The 15,922-nt window shown below is 39.1% G+C and overlaps 1 protein-coding gene across 4 annotated transcripts in view; it reads left to right on the top strand.

The window, feature by feature from the left end:
- Positions 1–15,922, top strand: part of DOCK10 (dedicator of cytokinesis 10) — a 279,740-nt gene that overhangs the window by 181,631 nt on the left and 82,187 nt on the right. For all 4 annotated transcript variants that reach the window (XM_025404350.1, XM_025404349.1, XM_025404348.1 and 1 more), the window contains exons 14-19: positions 9–91; positions 6,217–6,339; positions 9,290–9,369; positions 11,188–11,375; positions 11,872–11,937; positions 14,888–14,980. In XM_025404350.1, coding sequence (XP_025260135.1) covers positions 9–91; positions 6,217–6,339; positions 9,290–9,369; positions 11,188–11,375; positions 11,872–11,937; positions 14,888–14,980 — 633 coding nt within the window. The remainder of the gene's footprint in view (positions 1–8; positions 92–6,216; positions 6,340–9,289; positions 9,370–11,187; positions 11,376–11,871; positions 11,938–14,887; positions 14,981–15,922) is intronic.

Here is a 15,922-nt window from a genome sequence, read left to right as displayed (position 1 = left end):
TTCTTTAGTATGCACAAAAGATACTAAAATCCAACAGACAGTTCTGCGGCAAATTGGGAAAATACCGTATGCCTTTCGCCTGGGCAGTAAGGTAAGTCGACAGTTACAGTCAACAGAAATACATTTAATGGTGGCATTGGAAGCTTCAGTTTTGAACATTTTTGTGTTGCCTATTATTTTTAATGTGTCTACACCTGGAAAAATGCTAATATGGTCATCTTCATAAACATCTTGAGCTTCCCTGAGAATACATTTCACAAGACAGTTTAGCAATACAGTTTACAATAGAGGGCCGTGACACATGTGCCGTGCGTGCGTGACCAGATATGCTATGGGTTCTTGGTAGATATCAAATCAATGTCATAAATTGTTTATTATGTGTATTTGACTTAACAAATCTTTGACATTATGTCAGTCTTGAGAGTCTGGTGTGCCTAAAATTCAGATAGATGCACTATGATTTCTTATGCAGCTGCATGTTTTCATCTATGCGTAGAGCTCAGGTCTATATATGGATGTCCAAATGAAACCATCAAACCAATCATTTAAACTCATTTTGATTTTGATACTGTTTAGCCTAGCCAAATGTATCAGTACCAGTTGCCTCTCTGAAAGAAAGGCTGAGTTCTGTGGACATAGATGGACACATCATTCACTTGGATGCATAACCTCTTCATGAAGAACCATAATTGCCTTTCAGAACTGTTTAATATCATCAATTATTATTGTCCTCCTCAATCTCTTTATATCTTTATTAGTATAAGAATTTCTTAAGTGAGGAAGAGCCTGGCATAGACTCATAAGGCTAAAAGGTCAGCAATGTACACACTGAATGAACTAAGAAAGGTTAGAGCTACCGGCCGGGCATGGTAGCTCACACCTGTAATCCCAGCACTTTGGGAGGCCGAGACAGGCAGATCCCGAGGTCAGGAGTTCGAGACCAGCCTGGCCAACATGGTGAAACCCCATCTCTCTAAAAATACAAAAATTAGCCAGGCAAATAATACAGCCCATCAAATATTCATTTGAACTTTGGTAACATTATCTCAATGTATCTAACTTTAACATCCAGAAGGACGAGAGAACCTATTAATTATGCCATTTTTAAGTCTCACAGTTCCCAGTGATGTATATTCAGAGTAAACTCACCAATATCTGTCATAATTTTGAGGTTGTTATTTGAAGTTGGAGATGAGTAGGTGTAGGAAGGAGAAATATGGAAGTTTGGGCAGCAGTAAACCAAGATAGATTCATGCAGTCTCCAGGAATTAGTTTGCCCTAAGGCAGTGCCATAGCAAGGGAGGGAGAGTCTAGGCCTGGGAGTCTGATAAACATTGCAGATCAGGCCACTACTTACTGTGACTTGGAACAAGTTTCTTCTCCAAGTCTCAAGGTTCCCAGCTATAAATTGAAGCTGACAATACCTGCCTTATGAACAGTATGTGCAATCTCAAGTGCAGAAGCATTTGGCATAAAATAGCTCATGGATAGTACTTTATCCTGCCTTTTCTATTTCTTTCTATAGGAACAACTAATGCCAGGACATTCTGCATGAAAAAAGATGGTATTTAGAGCTACAAAACCCTTCGTAATGAATTTGTTTTTATTTCTCATAAGGTTTAAGAGAAAGGCTAACTAATTATAATTCACTGATTAAACATTTTTGGTATTGTTAAGCATTCTCAGTTCCCTCCAGAAAACCTACTGGGGCAAGTAGAGGCAAGATGTCTGTTGTGAAATATTCCAGTATAACAAAAGTACAATAGTGCACACATTTTTCACTTTAAGGATCCAGCATTGCTCTGAGACTTTAGAAGCAGGCGTTTTGGGGCCAGACAGAACTGAGCTCAAAATCCTAACTCTGGCCAGGCATGGTGGGCCATGCCTATAATCCCAACAGTTTAGGAGGCCAAGGTCTCCTGGAGGTTCGCCAGGAGTTCTAGATCAGCCTGGCAGCATAGTGAGACCCAATCTCTAAGAAACTTTAAAAAATTAACCAAGAGTGGTAGCGTACACCTGTAGTCCTAGCCACTCAGGAGGCTAAGATAGCAGTATCACATGAGCCCAGAAGCTGGAAGTTGCAGTGAACTATGGTAGCACCACTGCACTCCAGCCTGGGCAACAGAGTGAGACCCTGTTTCTAAAAAAGAAAAAAGAAAAAAAAACCACTCTATCCTTTATTAGCCAAGTGAGCCTGGGCAAGTTACTTATAACCTGACTTTACCTATTTTTTTTAATCTACAAAAGAGGAAAATAAGAATATCTAATGTACTGGTATAAGGATTAAGGAGAACAGATATGTACCCAATAAAAGACTGTGATTTTTAGAAGTCATTTTTTTCTAATATTATTATTACTATAGAGTCACTTACAGAGATCATAGTTACGTCACCAAGTCCCCTTTTCTGATAAATTTGAGGCAGTGAAGAACAATATAAAGGAGAGAAGTCAATGAATTACCCATTATTGAAAGAACCTGACAAGTTAGGAGAAGTGACAATCCTGCTTTGAAGTTGTCTAGTAAAATATGCTGGGAGAAAGACAGATGAAGTCTCTAGGGAGGCTGACAGTATTACTGACTATTGAAATTATTCCTAGGATAGGAAAGCCAGTGAAACCACAAGCTTAGACCATATGAATGCCCAATTAGTGGTCTGGTTGTAGGTTAGGAAACAGCACCAACCTGTGTATATACACATGTGATTTACTTCCACATAAATTTCTCACAACTGAGAAAAATAGTTAACAGGACAATTCTAAAGATAGGTCAAACCACTTGGATTACCGAACCACAAAAAAAATCTTTGGATTACCAGCCAAAGATTTTAATTCCTCTTTCACAACATAGAAACTGCTTCAAATAAGTATGGACAGCATCAGAGGAAGGCCGGTTGTTGCCCATGTCTTTACCAGCTTCCTGACATACTTCAATACCTAATTGATACTGCTGATTTTGAGGCTACTGCTCCTTCCTGTTACGCTTTCTAGATTGCAGTTTGTTCCGAAGTATAGCTTTCAGTGTGCCCTAAGACGTGTTGGCCCTTACAATCAACTGTCATTAAAAAGTAGAACTGACAATTTAGATTATGACCATATTTTTACCCACATCTAATCATCCCACCCACTGCAGTACGCACAGATGCTCATCGCTGTGAACAACGTTTTTTCTGAAATTAATTTGGTGTTCTTATATTTGGCACCAGCTGCAGTGCCATTTCACAGTGAAAAGGTTATCCTTGGGGGAGGAATAGAGAACACATACAGACGACTCCCCAGGGTATTTTATACTCATTGACTCGGGAGAAAACTGACCCTTCCGAATGTGTCAGGTTGTGAACGGATCTCTTTCCGTGCATATCATCCCCAGAATCCTATGTGCCAGCATCCTTGCAAGGACTCTTTTGTGATTTCCTTGACTACCTCATTTGATATTCTAAATGGACCAGCACTTAACGCTGACTTTTTTTTAATTAAGCAAAATTAAAATAAACATTTCATTCTCATATCTCTACAATTATGGAAGATGCACAGTGCAACTGTCATTTAAGATTCCCATACTGACAATGTCTTCAACAAATGGTCGTCCAACTTCTGTTTGACTCCTTCCAGTGACAAAAACCCGAGTGCACCCCACAGTGCTTCCTTCTGTCTGTCTTTGTAGAGCTCTAATTATTAAATAATTTATTTTTCAAAATCATCTTCAGCTGTCTGAAAACCACTTTTATGTGTTTTCTTCCATAGACACACACACACACAAAACATATGTCTACTTCATTCTGCACATCATGGTTATTCATACTGTTTGTGAATGAATCTATCAGGGACATCTAAGGTTCTTTTCCTTTGGGCAAGAAAACAAGAAAACTTACACGAGTGGTTTTGGAATGGCTGGGCCATATTTCATGATTCCTACAATCATACCCCAAATATCATGGTGCTGACACCCTCACAATATACTGACCACTTATCAGCTGTAGCAGTTGGAACTAGGTGTTCCAGCCATCACAAAACCATCTGTGTAAATGAATCAGTTCTTTTATCTCCTGCCATATACATATATATGTATATATACACACACATGCATATATATACATATACACACATATACATACATATATACATATACATATATACATATATACACATATATACATATATATATACTTTTTCTTTTCTTTTTTTTTTTTTTTTTTTTTGAGACGGAGTCTCTCTCTGTTGCCCAGGCTGGAGTGCAGTGGCGCGATCTCGGCTCACTGCAAGCTCCGCCTCCCGGGTTCACGCCATTCTCCTGCCTCAGCCTCCCGAGTAGCTAGGACTACAGGCGCCCATCACCATGCCCGGCTAAATTTTTGTATTTTTTTTTAGTAGAGACGGGGTTTCACCGTGTTCGCCAGGATGGCCTCGATCTCCTGACCTCGTGATCCGCCCACCTCGGCCTCCCAAAGTGCTGGGATTACAGGCTTGAGCCACTGCGCCCGGCCTACTTTTTCTTTTGAGACGGAGTCTCACTGTGTCGCCAGGCTGAAATGCAGTGGCACAATCGCGGCTCACTGCAACCTTCACCCCCCAGCTTCAAGGATTCTCCTGCCTCAGCCTCCTAACTAGTTGGGATTACAGGTGCACGTCACCACGCCCAGCTAGTTTTTGTGTTTTTTAGTAGAGATGCGGTTTCACCATGTTAGCCAGGCTGGTCTCAATCTCCTGACCTCGTGATTTCCCCATCTTGGCCTCCTAAAGTGCTGGGATTACAGGCGGTCACCGTGCCCAGCCACCAGTTATATATTTCTTGAGCAGCCGCAGGTTGTATGGCACTGTGAGCAAAACTTCTCCCATGGTGCTGTACTCTTCATTCTTTTTATGAAAAGTGTCCAGTGTAAGTGAGCAATTTCCATGACAGAGTTGTGGATAAGAGCAAATTGAGTTCCACAAGTAACATCTATCAATAAATGGAAGTCACTAATTAATTAAAAAGTTATTGCTCAAGCTCAGTTTAGCTTCCTCTCATATTGGGAATTGTGTCATGTTAGTTTCAACATGTGATGCACTGAAACAAACGCCCTTTATAATATTTAAATAAAAGTAATGTTCATGTAATATTTTTATTCTTTCTCCCCAATGTTATTTGCCTTTTTACCTTCCCTCATTCACTACTTAACAGAGAAAAAATGAGGAGACAAGTTGAAGGAGTCTAAAAATATCATTCTGATAAAATCTTAGCCTATTTTCTTTTAGTGTTCTATTTAACACTAAAGTTGTATAATCTGATATCTGTTTAAATGGTCATCTCAGCCTGTGCATTGAATTCTTCGGTTAACTTAAAGAGTGATGAAACATTCTAGTTAAGGCCCTACATTAGAAGAAGTAAGAATTCAGTATTTCTCTAACACTGAAGTAAGAATTCAATATTTATTTCTCTAACATTGAAGAAAATATATGGGTCTAATTTTTTTTGGACCACACATTGTATGATGAGATATGAGGAACTTCATGTAAAACTGACATCTAAGCATGGTACGTATGTGAAGCAAGTATTGTCTGATGTTGCTATATTATTTGGACAAAAGCTATTTATGTGTTTCAACTAAGCCTAACTTTCCTTGGTTCCAATGAAATAGACCAAGGAAGGAAATAAGTGGCTAGGATTCATGGTGTTCTCTTTCTTTAAAACAAAAGTCTGACTCAGGTGCCTTCCATTTTATCTTTGTCTCTGTCCTAAAAGTTAGGACATGGGTACATTTAGCTCCATGAAAATGTGTCAGGAGTATGGCCTTCCACACTCACATATACAACCTTATCCCTGTTCCACCACTCGTAAATCCTAGTAATGCCACTCAAATTGAAGTGACTCTGTCCTGCCCAGGTTTAAGGTGTCTTGAAGAAATAATTTAAAAGAATAACTTGTGTTCCTATTCTTTTCCACTTCCCTAATACTCCAAGGTTTTGACACAAGTTATTAAATGTGAGACATCATAAAAAATACAGTTGTAATGTGGAACGTTAGCACTTTGGATACAGAGTTAAAAATAAAAAATTAAAGATAACAAAAGTAAAGTGTATAAATGAAACATTTGTATAAGAAGTTTTCTGTCTTTTTATTTTATAAGTTCTTAGAGCTTCTCTGGTTATAAATGAGAAGTTTAATTAATATAGTCACCTTAAAAACACAACTTTATAAACAATATCCAAATACCAACCTGAATAAATATTTTCTTTCAGATCAGTATTTAAGGACAACCAGGGAAATGTGGACAGAGACTCAAGATTTTCACCATTGTTTAGACAAGAAAGTAGCAAGATTTCAACCGAGGACCTGATTAAACTAGTATCAGATTATAGAAGGTATGTTTTTTTTAATACTCTTGAAATTAACAAAAATCAGCCATGTTGATTTGTTATTGCTTCATAAATACCTGAGGATCTGATTCCCGAATGCCCAAACCTCCAGGTGACTTCACATATGCCCAAATAGTGCCACAAAGTCAAAAACTGCTAGAATTGTATGGAAGGACTGTGAAATGTTAAACTGTATCAGTTATTTATTGCTGTGTAACAAACCACCTCAAAACTTAATGGTTTAAAATAACAACACTGCCACAGTAGTTATACTCCTGAGTCCACAATTTGAGCACATCTGAGTGAGGAGAGCTTATCTCTTCCACACATGGCATGGGCTGAGAGAGATCAGCTGGGGTCAGAGGATCCACTTTCAAGATGGCTCGTTTGGTTTTCAGCCAATCGGTGCTGGCTGTTGGCTGGAAACTCAGCGGGGACTATGAGCTAGAGATCTCAGTTCTCTGTAGGGTCCTCTTCATGAAATTCTTTGACTTCCTTAGGCGTGGTGGCTGCGTTTTAAAAGTAAGTGTCTCAAGGGCAGGAAATGACCACTGTTGATTTCAGTTTGGGGCCCAGAAGCTGTTACAGTGCCATGTCTGCCAAAGTCACCTATCAAGCTGTCACAGAGCCCAGACACAGTACTTAGATTCAAAGGAAGGAAGCATAGAGATCTCTCAGTAGGGGGAGTATTAAAGCATTTTAGGACAATGTTTTACAGTTATTTTGCTGTAAATATAATCACTCATAACAGCTCTGTCATTCAAATACTTTTAGAAAAGACAGTGGAAATTACCGCCAAAACAGAAAACATATACATGCCACAACATTTTCTAAATGAATAACCATACATCCAACATCTGATGATGACGAGGTCGCTCATTACAAGCTACTTATCATGAACTTCTGACCCTCTAATATACACACAGTCTTCTTGTACTTTTTGTTCCCAAATATTGACTCTCTGCCTCTCCCATCTAAGAATCAACAATCTCCAATCCTTTAATTCATTTATGCAAAATGAAAATAATATAATATTATGAAGCAAGAACAGTTAATATTTTCTGCAGCTTCTGGAGAGGACATACTCTATGTGACAAGAAGTTTTGCCAATGTTTTGTTGATGATGTTGTTCTGAAAATTATGTAAATCTTAGAAAGCAAAATAAAAATGGGAAGTAACATCTTGAAGGAGTCTGGAACCTGTCTGACTTATTTTTGATGCTATAAGACCATTCCTGCCAGATGCAGTGGCTCACACCTGTAATTCCAACACTTTGGGAGGCTAAGACAGGAGGATGGCTTGAACCCAGAAGTTCCAGACCAGCCTTGGCAACACAGTAGAAAATCATCTCTAATAAAACTTTTTAAAATTATCTGGGTGCGGTATCATGTGCCTGTCGTCCTAAATACTCTGGAGGCTGAAGTGGGAAGATCCCTTGAGACTGGAAGGTTGAGGCTGCAGTGAGCCACGACTGCACTACTGCATTCCAGCCTAGGTGACAGAGTAAGACCCTGTCTCAAAAAAAAAAAAGGACCACTTCTTACATGGAGAGAGCTTCCTCCCCTCTAAAGTAATCAAACATCCTGGCCAAACCCCATACCATAGCCTTCCTAAGGCCCAGCCTTTCCTCTTTACCTTTTTGCCAGTATACTGAAGCGTGAAAGGCTATAATGCTGAGCAGAAGAGAATAGGCAGAAGGTTCTGGGGTGATCTGTTATAAATAGAAAAAAACAAACTCTTACAAAACCCATGTTATCAGTTAATAGCAAGGAAAATTATTACCATGTAAATTAAGGGGGCACCCTAGAATACACAACGCAGTGCTGACATTAAATTATTTCATGTCAGCCTCACACTTTATGGCCTTTATTCTCAGTGGTGTGCTGACAAATGTTTCACAACCAACTCTTTAAGGGAACAACAGACTTGTGCTGATGGCCGGTGTCTATCTACTATTGCTGATTCCAACCTACCAATGGGGCTTCACTGAACATAGAGTTAGCAAGAGATGTGCACCCTAATACAGCGTTTCCACCATATAGTTAGAGATGTACAGATAATCTTACCATGTAGTGAAATAATCAGACAGTGGTGAATTTTGAGTACTTATTACCTTTGTGTTTAATATAATTTCTTTCATAAGTTTATTTAACTTAATTTATATTAATGGCCGTGTTTAGCTGTCAAGCAAAATTCCTAAAAATTGAACATTCAGCTCTCACAAGCTGAGAAGAGCTGACTGACCCATCACTGTAATTATTCCACCTTTCAAAGTAGATTTCCTGAGACTTGCAACTGTTATCAGCAGCTTTCACACTACTCTAAAGGAAGACTGGTGAGAGGTTTTAATAGAGAGAGAGTAGGAGGGAAATGGGAGGACTTGAGCCAGGGAGTGCATGTGAGCGGGAGACAGGTGGGGAAGGGGTGTCCGCATACACTATAGGGGTGAGAGAGAGCAGAAGAAACAGGGCTCAGGGAAGGGTCCCCCTCCTCCTTGTTTGTTGGTGAAGAGGAAGAATATGGACCGTCCACTTGGCAATTGTAGCGAAGACCAAGCTTGCTCTCAAAACTTCTTAAAATTCATTATGAGAGTGCATTACTTAAGCCAGTTTAAATACTGTTAGCTTTTGTTAATAAAAACTCCATAATTTACTCTCATACTTTTTTGATCATTTTCATGTTATCTGAAGTAGAAGGAAATACATTTAAAATCTTTTTCAGAAAATCTGTCACTTGACCCCTCCCTGATTTGTATTTTTATTTGCAATATCACATGTATTTTAGTTTGCAAAATTAAACCAGCTAAATAAATCATTCACAAGATTATTTGGGAATCTGCTGTTTACCCTTAACAAAACTCAGAATTATAGATGACTGCTTTTTCTTGAAAATTGGAATAATACTCTCTCTCTGTGTATGTGTGTGTGTGTGTGTCCTTGCTCATGGACTCTTCCAGGGCCGACAGAATAAGCAAAATGCAGACCATTCCTGGAAGCCTGGATATTGCTGTTGACAACGTTCCCTTGGAGCATCCAAGTATGATGATGATGTCATGGTTTGGTTGCCGAGTTTTGAATATTGAATAGTTAGTGGGTTTTTTTGGTTGGTTGGTTGGTTGGCTAGTTGGTTGGTTACAAGGTTTTGGGTTTTTTTTTCCCCAAAAGTTTAAATATGTGGAATTCATGATGCTACAGAAATGTGGAGCTTCTTTTTGCTTCACTAAGACAGATGATGAGTTTTGTAGAGCAAGAACTATAATCAGGGTAACCTAACATTTACCTGGTATGCACCATGCACCCAACAAGGTATTAAATTACGTCTTTTAATCCTCAAAACCCTGGAGGGTTTCAAAGAAGGAAAGTCAGATTTGGATAGATTAACAAACCAATAATCCATAACGGGAGAATATGCTTCCATTGAGTGAGTTCCTCTCACTCAAAATAGAGGCTAGTTCTGCCATACTGTGCTGCCAGAGGGTTACTCTGAACACTATGTGTAAGCACTCAAGTGGCCATGCAATGATTATAACTCAAATATTGTCAGACTCTGTTATTATACAGAGAACATAATTTTTTTTAGAATATGGTCAAAAGTATTGTCAGTAAAAAAAACTGAATTTTAGAAGGCACTTTTATTAACTTTATAAGAGTTTCAGAATTTAATTTTTAAGTGGTAAAATTGGTTTATTTTGTTATTTCTGATTCTACCTTTTAGTGACTTTCTCAGCAATGCAAAAAAAAAAAAAAAAAAAGAATAAAGGCCTCCTATAATGAACTCTAAACAGGGAAAGGACTATTGACATGGGATATTTGGATTACCATTGCGGTATTAAGTTTTCCATCCTTGTAACTTTCTACAAATAATTTTAATATGAAATGTAATGAGCATTCTAACTTAAGCCATGGCTCGAAATCATTTTTATATTGATTGATGTGAAAAAGCAGAGGGTAAACTAAGCCATTTCCTCTACCTGATTTGGGGATCATTGTTTTTATTACCTATGGAAATGAAACATGACAAATGAGGCACTCAATATTCTCTTTGGAAGAAGGGTAGAATCTTAGAGAAATCTGAACACATAATAAAAATATCATAATTGGTTTTTGAAAAAAGAAAACCATAATCTGATTCTCAAGCATTCATAGCTAATCATTTTGCTTTTTAGAACACAGATTCCAGGTGGAGTAAAGGGAGGTAGAAGGCCTTGGTCTTTCGGTACCACAACTTCAGCCTTCAAACTGTTTGGTGACAGAAGTTTTGATTTATAAATTCCTAATCATTATTTCTTAAGCTATTCCTCCAAGAGTAGGTTTTAAAAGGTGATACAAACTGAAGAGAAAAATAAACTGTATCTACTGATGAAGAGAGGGGCTTCAGGCCCGTGCTGTGAAATCCATTCTGTAGAGAGATATTGCTATTAATCTAACTGTTACTATCAGTAATATATCTAATGGACAAGGCTTTGTTCAGTCATATATCAGAATATGTATTATTTTTATAGTGTTATAGCAAAGATTGGTGGATTATTTCTTATAATATATGGTTATTATGTTCAGCGGTTCATTAGTTAAAATTTGTTTTTATGGGAAGCTTAATACAAAAAGAAAATAGTTATAAATCTGTCTAAAAGATTTACTGCTTTTTCTGAGACATCAGTTTTAATATTAAATATGTAGCTTGTTAATCTGCCATGCCCACCTCCTAGAAATTTTTCCTGGTAGCGTAAGTTAATATCCATTGGCGTACAAGCCAGGAGTTTCTATCTTGAGTGGGTTCATTTTAAAATATGTTAAGTATTGTTCACTTTAAAAGAACCATATTAAATGACAAACTCTTATTTTCTGATTTTTTAAGATTGTGTAACATCGTCCTTTATCCCTGTCAAGCCTTTCAACATGATGGCTCAAACAGAACCCACAGTGGAGGTGGAAGAATTTGTTTACGACTCAACAAAGTATTGTCGGCCTTATAGAGTATATAAAAATCAAATTTATATTTACCCCAGACACCTCAAGTATGATAGTCAGAAATGCTTCAACAAGGTATGATATAAGTTTCTGAGATATCATCTTTTCTTTTCACCATATTTAGACCATATACGATAGTTCCTGAATGTGCAAATACAAATTACTATAGGGCAACACTTTGTCATAGAAAACCTTTTGGAGAAAATGTTTAGTAAGAGGCAGAGATGAGTTTTATCTTAGAAGTGTTTAAGGATGCAGTTTTGTAGCATATTAATAATCTTTTCTAAATCAGTCTTAAATAATTTTGTTCTAGACCATTTTTTTTTAGTTTCTTAAGATATTCTAAAAATAGCATGCCTGCCCCCCTTTCAATATGAGCTTTTACTTCCCTTTTAACTACACTCTCCAGATCCTTCTGTTATTTCAGAACATCACGGATAATGTCACAAGAAAATGTTGGATATTTTACATTTTTCAGATTTGATTAGAAGCTACTTATTTTAGGCACTTGGATTTTTTTATGTTATTTGATAGGAAATTACAATTTCATTTTTTCTCTCCATAATTTCAGGCACGAAATATAACTGTGTGCATTGAATTCAAAAATTCCGATGAAGAAAGTGCCAAGCCCCTGAAGGTGAGCCAAGTCAGCAAAGGCACCCAGCATCAAGGGGGAAGGCAGGTGCAGGGATTCTTTCCACCATTGTGGGGCTTTTTATGTGAGTGTGGTTGAAAGAGCAGTAATTTAATACATTTGTTTTAGATCTGAAATGTACCTGATTTAACAGTCATCATTAACTAGATCTGTTAGAAATCCCAGTCTCATAGCTCTTTTAGCTTTTCATGACTTGGGAAAAAAAGGACACATTTTTTAAATGAATAACCATACATCCAACATCTGATGATGACGAAGTCTTTCATTACGAGCTGCTTATCATGAACTTCTGGCCCTCTAATGTACACACAGTATTCTTGTACCTTTTGTTCCCAAATATTGACTCTCTGCTTCTCCCATCTAAAAATCAACAATCTCCAAGGTAAATGCCGAGACTCTCCTGTGGAAGACATTGCCTTTTTCAAAGATTAGCCTGCCTCTCGGTTCAGCGTGCTTGATTTAAAACAGAACTCCCAGCCGGCCCTCGTGTGGTCTGCGCAGAAGCACTGCTGCATACTGGCCCAACGTCTAACGCAGGGGCCCGTGGGATGCCCACAGTTATGGAAGGTGCACGTGGCCAAGTGCCTGAGGAACTGGAAAAATGGCTCTGGGAAGTCAGTCCCGGTTGCTGATCACGTGATTTAGTATGCTCCATAAAACTGTGAGGTTTGCAGGCACTGTGCTGTTTCACTCTACAAAGCTACAACTGGATGGCATTTTTTAGAGTTCATATTTGATATATAGTATGCAGTTTTTATTTTAGGGATTTCAAACAACATAAAGTAACCCATAAAAACTGAGGGGGAAATTATTTGTAGTGGGCCTGCTGCCGATCTTACCAGCTTCGGCAAATCAAAGAATGAGGTAGTAGAGGACAAAACTAATTTCTAACTAACCCCCACCAGTCACTGTGGTAGCCTCTTAAAGCAGTCTGTCTGGTACAAACTGAGTCCTCTAATTTGTAGCATTATTCAGAAGAACAATAATCAATTTGAGTGACTGAATTAATCAGGCACAGTAAAGAGAGTCTTTAAAAAAAAAAAAAAAAAAAAAAAAACTCTTGAGCCACTGTCAGCATCCACTGGCACCAAACTCCAAAATAGCGTTAGCATCAGGAGAGAAAAATTCAAGTGAAATATAATTGTCAAGCAAACAGAGGCAATGATCAGATGGCAAGCACATCTGCCCTGTAGAGCAACGTTTTTACATGGAAAATTGTAGAAAAGAAGAACAATCACAGGTGGGTCCCCGGCTTCACTGCATTCTAAAATACTACACAGAGATACAGCAAAGTCAAATGTCAGACGCCACAAGAGGGGTCTTGAGTTTTGGACAAAGGGGGCTTATAAGTTATAAGGAAGTGCCATATCACAGCCCCTGGCCTGATTCGGGGCTGGACAGAATAGTAACTTACTGTGGTGGAAACGGAAACCAGCCCTATCCCAGAAGCTGGCGTGTCAGGGGCTGGGGTCCAACCAACTCTTGTGGTTGCACAAGACCTTAACTCTAGATCAGAGCTGGTTCCATGGGGCCTGTATTACTCTGTTCTCACACTGCACTGGGTAATTTATAAAGAAAAGAGATTTAATTGACTCATAGTTCTGCATGGCTGGGGAAGCCTCAGAAAACTTACAGTCATGGTGGAAGGGGAACAGGCACGTCTTACATGGTGGCAGGCGAGAGAGAGAGAGAGAGCACCTGTGTGAGAGCAGGAAAAACTGCCATTTATAAAACCATCAGATTTCTTGAGAATTCATTGACCGTCATGAGAACAGCATGGGGGAAACTGCCCCCAGGATCCAATCACTTCCTTCCCTCAGCATGTGGGGATTATAATTCAAGATGAGATTTGGGTAGGGACACAAAGCTTAACCATGAGGGCCTGTTCAGGAAGCCATTCTACAGGAATCGGTCTTAAACAAGTTAGTCCTTATCCCATGTAAATCGAGAGTCGGATTGGTCCAGGTGATACCCATGGGCTAGGGGAGGTCCCCAAACACTCACCATTGTCTCGGGTCATTGTCTGAGTCATTGCTATTGTCCTGGGGTTGGTAACTGAAGTGTTATGGCCTTTTATTTCACTCAGGGATAATTTCAGACACTCATAATTGTTTAATTCATAACTTTTTAAACAGTGTATTTAGGACCCCAACCCCAGCCGGTGAACAGGCTCTTGACACTGTCACAAGAAGGATTTCAAGGATGACTCAGAAAATAGTGAAAGTAGTTTTTGCGAAGCAAAAAGTACACACTCAGGAAAGAAGAGTGTGGGTGTACTCAAGAGAGCCATTCGTCTGGAAGAAGGTTTAGGGCTTCTATCTTTAGTTTCTTTACATTCATGAAGATGTCTAAAGAAAGGTGACGATGAATCAGAAATGTGGTGCCACCTATATTTATAGCAAACATGGGTGTTTGCAAAACTTCCCAGGTGCTGGTGGAAGTGTAATTTAGTATGTTAATGGGCATATAATGAGGTCCTGGGAGAAACCTAGGTCAAATCCAGCACCATGCTGGGTACAGTTGGTCTTGGCCAGCTTGGCCCACATCTTATTTTTTAGGGTCTTATTGGCCACTGACTTATGGAGCTATTTCAACAGTATCCTTTTTGCTAGTCATGTGAAACCTCTGCCTGGAATTGTCTGTTCTCCTGTGGCCACCCTGTATTACTCCTGTCTCACAGGTATTTGGCCCTGGTGTATTATCTATATGATGAATGAAAGCCATCAAATTATCTTCAGCAGCTTTCACTGTATAATAAATGCAGGGTAGTAGGCCAAAGAAGTTAAAAGTTAATTAGATGCCAGCTTAGCCTGGCAAGTTATCACAAAGTTTGCCATTGTCCCAGGGTTGGTACTGAAGAGTTGTGGCCTTTTTTTCACCCAGGGATAATTTCAGACACTTATAATTGTTCAACTCATAACTTTTTAAACAGTGTATTTATGGAAAACCTGGAGGGACCATCTTCACCTCAGCCGCCTACACAGCAGTTCTGCACCACTCTCAGAATCCAGATTTCTCAGATGAGGTAAGAGCCAGCCCTCCACTGTCCCCCGCAGCTCCTAAGAAAGGTGGGTGAATGGTCAGATAACTGTGTAGTGAGAAACACTCTCCCTAGACCTCATCAGACTCAGGACATGCCTTGGCCAATGTATACTTACCAAGATTTCTAAACTATATTAATTGACAGTTGTTCCAGGAGTACATTGCAAATTCATGTATTTCAGGACAGGAGTGACCTTTTAAAAAAATGGGATGCTGGCCAGGTGCAGTGGCTCACGCCTGTAATCCCAGCACTTTGGGAGGCCGAAGCAGGCAGATCACCATCCTGGTCAACATGGTGAAACCCCGTCTCTACGAAAAATACAAAAATTAGCGGGGTGTGGTGGCACGTGCCTGTAATCCCAGCTACTCTGGAGGCTGAGGCAGGAAACCCACTTGAACCAGGGAGTCGGAGGCTGTGGTGAGCCGAGATCACACCACTGCACTCCAGCCTAACAACAGAACAAGACTCCATCTCAACTAAAAACATTAAAATTTAAATTTAAAAAAATATGCTTTTAGTGCTGGCATATATCTTTTCTTCTTTTCTTTTTCAGTGAATTTTTTTTTCTTTTATTTCACTAGCTAGTGAAGAGATTGTGTTAAATAGCTTTACCAATGAATGGCAGCATTTCATGTCATAAGGAAGAGAGCAGAGAACTAGAGCCTGAGCCAATTACATTGCTTATGACATGCCTGAACTTAAGTGAGCTTGGACCCTGTCATCTCTAAACATGACAGGGAACAAGCCTTGCCCTGGCAGGCTTTCAGGACTCTTGCAGTGTGCCAAGCCTCAAGCTAAATTCCATGCACACATCATCTCCCTTAATCCCCACAGTAATTCCAAGAAGTTGGTACTATTATTACCTCCCTATTTGATGGATGAGAAAACTATAGCTCAGAGAAGTCAAGTAACTTTACCAAGGGT

Source organism: Theropithecus gelada, chromosome 12 (genome assembly GCF_003255815.1).
Source record: "Theropithecus gelada isolate Dixy chromosome 12, Tgel_1.0, whole genome shotgun sequence".
NCBI lineage: Eukaryota > Metazoa > Chordata > Mammalia > Primates > Cercopithecidae > Theropithecus > Theropithecus gelada.
Note: the sequence above shows the minus strand (reverse complement) of the source record. Positions and strands in the feature narration are given on the sequence as shown.